General features: G+C 36.8%; 1 protein-coding gene across 8 annotated transcripts in view; it reads right to left on the minus strand.

Annotated features, from left to right (window-relative positions):
* Positions 1-6,949, minus strand: part of LOC115209688 (DENN domain-containing protein 5B) — a 224,355-nt gene extending 217,406 nt beyond the window's left edge. For 7 of the 8 annotated variants that reach the window (XM_029778171.2, XM_036500860.1, XM_036500859.1 and 4 more), the window contains exon 1: positions 5,982-6,949. In XM_029778171.2, coding sequence (XP_029634031.1) covers positions 5,982-6,075 — 94 coding nt within the window. In that variant the 5' untranslated portion in view covers positions 6,076-6,949. The remainder of the gene's footprint in view (positions 1-5,981) is intronic. The other variant, XM_029778168.2, reaches the window with a different exon arrangement.
* Between the last annotated feature and the right edge of the window lie 3,298 nt (positions 6,950-10,247).

The raw sequence follows: 10,247 nt of genomic DNA on the forward strand, positions 1-10,247 counted from the left end.
ATATGAGACAGGTGTTTTATCTGTGCTTTTATCAATAAAAAGTTTATTGAAAAATAATAGCGAAGTAACCGCTATACTTTCAGACAACCACTTCTCCTACAAATTAAATATACATAAAACTAACCAGATGGCTAATCACATACAGCTAGCTGGTATTCAATTGGCGTATCAAGTTTCGAGCATTTTGATTGGGTTTTGGATAGAAAATTCACAAAAAAGTCACTTCTATTGACTTTTTAATGGCTTTGTTGATGACTGGGGAAATGTAAGGATGTGCACGACCACCCTTGGACGGTTTTGAATGACCATAGAAAGTGCGAGCCCTCTAAGTGAAAAATTGTGGATTTGTATAAAGGACACACACGCAGACATTTTGCCGTTTATATATATAGAGATATAGGGCCAAATTTCCTACTGAATAAGGATCCAAGGTCAATAACTCCTGTAGGTAAAAAAACTGGAACCTCTAACAACCTTTCCAAACTTAGACAATGAAACAATTTCTTAAACAAAGTACCTTTTGCAAAATAATTACACACACACATATAGGCATACATACATATGTATATAGATAAAGACATACATGTAAACACATACTGTATACATACAGAAATGCATATATACATATACACCTGCATACACATGTGCATTATATACACATCATCATTTAATGCCTCATCTTTATGCTGGCATGGGTTAGGCAAAGAGTAAGTGAAAGAAGTTGGACAGAAATTTAAATAAAATTTTTACAAATAGGTTCCTGTTTACTTGGAAACATGACTGACATTGAAGCAATGATGTTGTCTAACATGTTGAGTAAACTGAAGCAAATAATAATCCTTTCTACTAAAGGCACAATGCCTGAAATTTGTGGAGAGAGGGTAAGTTGATCACATCAACCCCAGTACTTGACTTCATTGACCCAAAGAAGATGAAAGGCAAAGCCAACCTCGGTGGAACTTGAACCCAGAACATGAAGACAGACGAAATACCACCAAGCATTTTGCCCAGCATGCTAACAAATCTGCCAGCTCACTGCCTTAATAATAATAATAATAATAATGATAATAATAATAATAATAATAATAATATACTCAGCTCAAAGATGCAATACAGAAAAGAATGTATCGACCTCTCATTAATCTGGCAAAAGAATTTTTTTTTTTTTGTAAATACTAATAGTTCTCTCAGATCATTCTAAGGAAAAAAATTTCTTGATTCCCAAATAACAAAAAATGTGAAGAAAAACAACTGTATCTCTGCACAGCCTTCAAAATCTCTTCTGTTGCCATATTCGTATTCAAATACACAGCCTGTTTCAATTAATTTTAAAAAATAATGAAGAATTTAGTAAAATAACTGCCATTATTAAGCTAGGGTTTGAAACATAAATTAACATGGATACTTAATGGAAGGCTTTTTTTTAAATCCCTTTAAACTAGGAAGATTGTGTCATAGAATCAAGGGAGGTCTCAGGTTGGTATCAAAAGGGTTACCTCTTCAAAAAATAACATTGATAAGCAGTTACAAAAGACAGCAATTTTACCAATCCACTTTTTAACATCTACATTTCCATGTTGTATGGGTCAGATGAATTGGCTGGTGTTTGTTGGGGTCTAATGTCACTCAAATACTCCAATACCAACCAGAATGCAAGAGGACTAAATGACTTTTCAGATGATGTAAAACTTGCCACCATTATATACTATGAGGATATTTTAACTATTATTTTGTTTTTTATGTGTGCATGGTAGTCTCATTTTCATAAAAGGTACTCAGCAGTCCATGCTATGTAAGTGCAAATCCCAGCACTTTATGGGTTAAAACTACTCTGCACAATGTCAATACAAGGAGTCACACACACTTGACATGCTGCTTTCTGTTTCCATCTACCAAATCCACAAATAAGGCTTTGGTGAACCCAGGGCTATGGTAGAAGACACTTGCCCAAGGTGCTACACAGTGGGACTGAACTCAAAACAACATGGTTAGGAAGCAGTTTTCTCAACTACACAGTTATACCTGTCCTTAACTTAAAATTCTGCCATTAGTCTAATGAAAATTTTGTTGAAAACCTTTAAATGCTTAAGATAGAGTCACAAATAAAATAACACAACAAAATATATACAGACACACATATATACACAAGTATTTCAAAAACTGTAATTAACATGGGTAAAATAAATTGTTTCAATTTTTTCAAGAAGACAACTTCCTTTAAAATGTTCTTACATTTCTAGCAGATGTTTGCTTGGTTCATTAATTATTCAAATTTGTATTTCATCTTTATTATCAAATTGCCATTCAAATCTATTATAAATTCTTTTGTACATACTTAGCAGTGTAAATGTGTTTTTTCAAAATTTTTACTATTTTAATAATAATAAAACCAGGTTTCATTTATGTCTTAGTAAATAAGAAACCAAGAATAAACAACATAATTGAAATGTGAGTAGATCACACAAGTTTGGTGTCTTCTTGCTGATCACACATGTAAAAATCTTTAGCCAACATCTGAAGGGCTTTTAGAAATGGAAAAGTAAAGTAAAAAGTAACCTAAAGTAATCGCCCTTTAAATTGTAGATCACACGCCAAAGTAGCACAGAATATTCTTCTTACTCCTCCTACCACTGTTTTGGAACAAACATTCAAAGAGTTAGAATAGCTTTTAACCATAAAATTTTAGCCAGGGGAAGAGATGGGAAGTTTTTACATTATTTCTTGATAGATTTCACCATTAACCTTATTGCATTACTGGTATTGTATACAAAAAAAATGGAATGTTAAGCCAATTGTATTGAAAGAGTTATAGTTCTAAGTACAACATTCTTCTACACCATGTGTTCTACACACATTGAATAAAATAACTAAAAATCAAGTATATTCAGGTATCATTGAGCAAAGTCTTATTTTCAGCACTAAATCACAGTTCCAATATAAACATTGCAAGTAATGCCAGAACGTATTAAAAGTAACGATGAAATGTAGTCCGTGTGTGTCGCGTGGTGTATGCATGCATGATTGTATACCGGGAGTCATTATACAAACAATAAACACACGCACTGGTTCTTTTTATCATTATTAATACACGAGTGCACATTAAGAACATTGCAAACCAAACACTAAAACGATATTTCAATCACACACACACACACACAACGCTGATGGATATTAATTAGTTATGTGACTAGAGCAGCTTGAAAGGTGTGTCACCTCAAGTACGAAGAGTACAGGTGACAAAACAGCGAGCAAGCCTCATATTTTAGACCTACATACACCATGTCTGAATAAGATATAGGATGATTGGAAATACAGAAAAAAACCTTACTTAGATTATAATGTTAGCTTTCAGGACTCACTGGAACTAAATAACTTGGCAAGTGTTATCTTATTTTTAAAGATATGAACATTGTTCTTTTACAAGAAGTTTTAACATAGATACCAGAAAATTACTTTCGGTTAAGTTGCAAATATTTTTATTACGATTTATATGACGACGGTGAGTTGAGGGAATTCGTAAATTCCCTCACAGTTAAAACCCTTCCCTCCGTAGATACGATAACCAACGTCGTCACTAGAATCCTCTACAACCTTCAACTAGCAATAACAATAATACAATGGGAATCATGCCACTCGACAAAGAATCTGTACAGTGGTTCCATTAACACGTAATTATGATATAAACAGCTTTTAATTAGAACAGATGTACTGACGATGATAACTGCAGTCTGTTGAATAATGACAACGAGAACAGTGGAACTGATGGTTGTTATAAAGAACAGTTGATCGCAGATTAATGCGTGTATGGGTTATTTTTTAATATTTGTTTATGTTTCCTATCTCTATTGTTACATGTAGTCTAGCAGTTTCTGTTTGCAATTGCATTGTGGCATATATATATATATATAATATTAATTAGAGACAAAACCACTATTTTGCAAATCAAACAAGGAAAATAGTGGTTTTGTCTCTAATTAATATTATATAATATTTTACTATAAAATTGGATTCAATCCTAAATCTGATTTTTCCCTGTAAATTTGGATTTATTCCCTAATATTTATTATATATATATATATATATATATATATATATATATATATATATATATAGAGTGTGCTTCTTCGGATTTATGTTTTCTACAAACGATATATATATATTCACACATAATCAGTCGCCGATGCTATTCTACAAGTGTGTGTGTATACACATACATACACATATATACATAAACACGCACACCTGTATGTATGTATATATACACATACGAGACCAACATACGGACAAGATCACTTGCTTTGACAAAGAATGACCGAGACCATTTGCGCTACCTTAATTAAATCTGAGCAGACATTCTAGAAATATGTAAACTGAGAAAACAAATATCTAAAAACACAAAAGAAAACGGTACAACTTGAGAAGAGTGGTCCCGGTGCGCGTACTCGCGCATCCGGGCTAGCTAGTCATGACTAGTCGATCCTTACTTTGTGTTTTTGTATTATTTACTTTGTTTTAAAATTATTTATTTTGTGTTTTATTTACTTTGCTAGGTAGTCGTTGTAGGATTGACTAGTCACGACTAGCTAGTACGGATGCGCGACTACGCGAGTGCGCGCACCGGGACCACTGTTCTCAAATAGTACCAAGAAAACTTTTAGAAGTGGTAAAATAAAACATTAAAAAAAGATTAAAATACAAGATCTGTGTGGGAAATTTTGTCTGTATTGTGGTAAAACAAAAAAAAATTAAGGAGAGAGATATATAGAGAATGGGGTAAGAGAATATGTTCGGTTAAAATGTACTCTAAAACTGCGAATAATAGAATACATAAATAACTATTAACTCCACAGTCAAGCACAACAACAGCCATCAGCTGGTGAGTGGTCTTGTTAAGCTTTGAATGTAAAGTGGTTGTTTAAAGAATCGAGAGGAGGAGCGTGTCCGACGCACGAACCTGTTATCAACGGACACATGCATACATCATAGTAATTAACGCATGGAATTAAATAACAAGAATGTTTTTGCCAGAGGAAGTTGTATGTATCTAGGTTATATACATACACTAGAATAACAAATGAAAATAAGGAAATAAAAAGAAAAAAGGTAGACCTAAAAAAACTACAAGAATGTGTTGATTGAAATTGGAGGCATAACACCTATCATCATATAAATGTAATGAATAAACTTAATTAAACTCTGTTTATATTGGAATGTTTGTTGTTTCTCGAAGACAGGTACGCGCTAAATTGACAAATGTTGGTTTAATTAGTAAATTAGCGCTTATGAAAGAGATTTTCACCCAACCAACTGTTAAGAAACCACTTCTAACCGTGGGTAGCAGCTACTTTTACTAAAACTGGGTATTAAGCAGAAATAATTTACATGGGAGTGGCCGGGAAATGCTTTCTTCTGTGAATATCAACGGAAGAGTTGGTAATAATTAAAGAGTGAAGTTGGACAGGAAAAGCGAAAAAGAAATAACCTGAGAGAAAAAAAATGTTTTTAATATACCGAAGAGTGTTTTATATATATATATATATATATATATATATATACACACTACTGTGTGCGCAAGAGAGAGAGAGAGACATCGACATGAAGAGGTTGTTGCCCCTCAACACGTCCCAAATATTTTAATCGATGGAAATATCCACCACAGTTTCTCATTCTTTTTTTTTTTTTTTTGTACTGCTCTCAACAATATCTTAAACATTTTTGGCCAACATTTATTAATAATAATTGTTATTGATTGTAAAGAAAGCATTATTATTATTATAAGTATTGGAATCGATGACATCTACCTTTGCCTTAAAAATGCAGGCCTTGTATTTTAACTCGAAACCATTATTAACCATCATTGTTCTAGGTATCTGTATATACACCTAATGCATGTATGTATAAATGTGGCGATGCTGATGTTGTTATCACAATGATAACAACATCAGGTTTTATATGCAATATAAAAGAAGGGAAGCACTTACCCGAGAGCGTATCAGGTTCTAAACCAGAGTCCACGTCTAATCCACAGATGACAAAATAATCGGCAAACCTGTAAGAAGGTCCCTGTCCTGTCATGATCCTGTCCAAGCCTATCTTTTTCAAACTGAATGGAACAGCAGCCGCTTGCCTTTAAATAAAGCAAGCAATACTTGTGGAAGCTGAACCTTAAAATTCCTTCCGTCTGTCTTCAAGTCGGACTAAACGACATCAGTGTGGCACATATGTTGCTTCGAACCATTCGTGGATGTTGTTTGTTTGAGCGGATCGAGTCAGTGGTTGCCTACACACACACACAGCAGCAAGGACTGTGTTTACACACAAGCACAGAAAACAAGAATCACATATATATACGTACACACACACATATATTGTACATACACATATGTTCCAGTCTACGTCGATGCTTTTGCGTATTTATGCAGAAATATGATTATAATGGAAAAAGAAGCTTTTGTGGTTGACGTCACCTTGTTTTCTGAGAACGAGAGAAGCCAATATTAAGCAAAGCCCATTAAATGTTCGCTGTTACTGCTTGACGCTTTCTTTCTTATTCTTATCCTCGGTCTCCTATTAGGGTTGCCAGCAGAAGATGACTGTAAATATGCCGACAGTTCTTGGATAAAGTTCACCTTATTTCATACGACAGATTGAGGAAGTCGAGGCGGACGAACGGTTCGGCGATGCCATTGTTATCTTTTTTATTGATTGTATATATTTGTTGTTTCTTTGTTTCTCAGCCGTCGAAAGTCTTCCAAGACTCGTCAAAATGAATAAAACTAAAGGAGAGATAATAATACTATAATAAAAGCTCGAGTTTCAGGCCAACAGCTCGTCCTTTCTCTGTCCTCTCCAGTCCATCCGACTGGCTTTCATTGCCACCATAGTGTCAGCTCCTTGCCAACAGATGGCGCTGTCAAACATTTAACCAGATCGCCACCTCCCTCTCGCTCACACCTTCTCGCTTTCTTTCCCTCCTTCGCTATTCATAGAAGCTCTACTTCTCTCCTCATCCTCCACATCTTATTTACATACTCTATTTTTCTTTATCTCTCTCTCTCTGTATTTACACATACTCTATTTCTCTCTTCCCTCTTTGTTCTCCCCCTCCGTATTGACACTCTCTATTTCTCTCCCTCCTTCTCTCTCTATTCCTGCACACTATCTCTATCTCTTTATTCATACACACTATATCTCTCTCATGTGCTCTCTTCATACTCACACGCATTCTATTGCTCTTTGTCCCCACTTTCGTTCTTTTCACATCTACTCTACCTCTGTATCCCTCCCTGTCTATTCACATACGATTTTTTTCACTCTCTCTTTTTATCCCGGTAGATACACAATCTATTTCTCTCTCTCTCTCTCTCTCCCATCGTTATTAAAACGCACTTTTTCTTCTCCCCTCATCTTCACCAACCTAAACTACTTCATCACTTTCACTCTTTTCCTTTTTCTCTTCTTTCCCATCCTCTTCTTTCTACTTAATCCGGTAATCTCAGCATAATTTTACAACTCTTTCTTTCACTCCCCCTTTTTCTCTCTTTTCATTTGCCCTTATATTTCTCCTGTCTATCTTTCCCTCCTTTATTTTCCCCTTTTTTCTCTCACTTTTCTTTCTCGCTGTTTCTTTTCAATTCTTCCTCTTTATTTTTTTTTTACTTTTCTGTTCTTATTTCTCGCCTTTATCACCTTTCTTCTGTCTCTCTCTCTCTCTTCTATATATTCCCATCTTCTAAACCGAGTCTTCTCAGCTATTTCCCTGCCTCTTTATATCACTCTTACTCTTTTTTCTACATCTCTTCCTCCATTTTCTCTCTCTACCTCTCCATCTTAATTCTCCCCTATCTTCAGTGTTCCTTCCATTCAATCACCTTGCCCCTCTCTCCCTTTACTCTTCACTCTCTTTAGCTCTCTTCTTTTAATTCTCTTCCTCCATCGATTTTTATCTTCTTTTTTCCCCTCTCTTTCTCTTCTTTTTTATCTTTGCGTTTTTTATACTTCTCCATCAGTTACCACTATGCTTTTCTTACTCTCTCTCTATCTCTCACTCTATATCTCTCACTCTATATCTCTCCCTCTTTCTTTCTCCTTTTCCTTTCTTTTCTCTTAATTCTATTAGCTCCATTACCTTTCCTGTTGGATTTTACTCATTCTTTCCTTCTTCTAAGCAATATCATTAATTCCCCCCTCAACTTTAAAGACAATGTATGTCATCATCATCATCATCAATACCGTTTAACGTCTGTTTTGCCTGCTGGCATGGGTTGGACGGTTTGACTGAGGACTGGCAAGCTGGTAGGCTGCACCAGGCTCCAATCTGATCTAGCAATGTTTCTACAGCTGGATGCCCTTCCTAATGCCAACCACTCCAAGAGTGTAGTGGGTGCTTTTTACATGCCACCAGCACGGGAACCTGTCAGGCGGCACTTGCTTCGACCACGTTCAGATGGTGCTTTTTACTTGTCACCAGCACGGGGAGCCAATCAGGTGACACTGGCATCGATCCACACTTGAATGGTGCTTATTATGTACCACCAGCACGGGTGCCACACAGGCGGCTCTGGCATCAGCCACAACTATGATTTATATATATATATATATATATTGATAATTATATACATAATTATAACAAGAGATTGGCTATAAGTCTCTCCATGCGCTAGAAAAATAGATGCCTAAAGACTCTATTCCCACCTTAAAAACTCAAAAAAATAAAACACAGAGTTTTTAAAGTGGAAATAGTGTTTTTAGGCGTCTATTTTTCTAGCACATGGAGAGACTTATAGCCAATCCCTTGTTATAATTATGTATATAATTATTAAAATATTTGTAAAATTCACCTATGATGTTTTTATTTCCATGCTAGCCCACTGGTAAAATCATTAATGATTTTTACCCTTTATTATAATATATATATCATCATCATCATCATTTAACGTCCGTTTTCCATGCTAGCATGGGTTGGACGGTTTTGACTGAGGGCTAGCAACCAGATGGCTGCACCAGGCTCCAGTCTTGATCTGGCAGAGTTTCTACAGTTGGATGCCCTTCCTTACGCCAACCACTCCGAGAGTGCAGTGGGTGCTTTTTACGTGTCACCTGCACGGAGGCCAGTCAGGTGATACTGGCAATGACCTCGCTCAAATCTTTTTACACATGCCACCGACACAGGTGCCAGTGAAGCGACGTTGGTAACGATCATGCTCGAATGGTGCCCTTTTACGTGCCACAGGTATGGAAGCCAGTTGGCTGCTTTGGCAACGATCACAATGATCACGCTCGGATGGTGTTCTTGGCACTCTACTAGTACAGGCATAAGTGCCAGTAAGGTGACGCTGGTAACAATCATACTCCAATAGCTGCTCTGTCAATGATCACACTCGTATGGTGCTCTTTGCACCCCGCTAGCACGGATGCCATTCATCGAAATGATTTTGATTTTGATTTCACTTGCCTCAACAGGTCTTTGCAAGCAAAGTTTAGTAACCAAAGAAGGAAAAGCTACGCATAAGCGGGCTGGTTACGCTCCTGGCATAGGCCACGGGTTATGGTTTCATCTGGCTTGCCAGGTCTTCTCGGGCAGAGCATATTTCCAAAGGTCTTGGTCTAATCATTTCCTTGGTGAGGCCTAATGTTCGAAGGTCGTGCTTCACCACTTCATCCCAGGTCTTCCTGGGTCTACCTCTTCCACAGGTTCCCTCAACGGCTAGGGTGTGGCACTTTTTCACACAGCTATCCACATCCATTCTCACCACATGACCATACCAGCGCAGTCGTCTCTCTTGCACACCACATCTAATGCTTCTTAGGTCAAACTTTTCTCTCAAGGTACTTACACTCTGTCGAGTATGCACACTGACATTACACATCCATCGGATCATACTGGTTTCATTCCTTGCGAGCTTACGCATGTCCTCAGCAGTCACAGCCCATGTTTCACTGCCATGTAGCATGGCTGTTCGTACACAAGCGCCATACAGTCTAGCTTTTACTCTGAGCGAGAGGCCCTTTGTCACTAGCAGAGGTAAGAGCTCTCTGAACTTTGCCCAAACTATTCTTATTCTAGCAGCTACATTTTCAGTGCACCCTCCTCCGCTACTGATTTGGTCACCTAGATAACGGAAGCTATCAACTATTTCTAGTTTTTTCCCTGGAATATGGTGGAAGTTGGTCTCTGCGCATTTTCAGTGTTTATTGCTCCCGAGCATCTGCCACATACAAAAACTATCTTCCCAGTTAGCCTTCCT

This window comes from Octopus sinensis, linkage group LG3 (genome assembly GCF_006345805.1).
Source record: "Octopus sinensis linkage group LG3, ASM634580v1, whole genome shotgun sequence".
Classification (NCBI taxonomy): domain Eukaryota; kingdom Metazoa; phylum Mollusca; class Cephalopoda; order Octopoda; family Octopodidae; genus Octopus; species Octopus sinensis.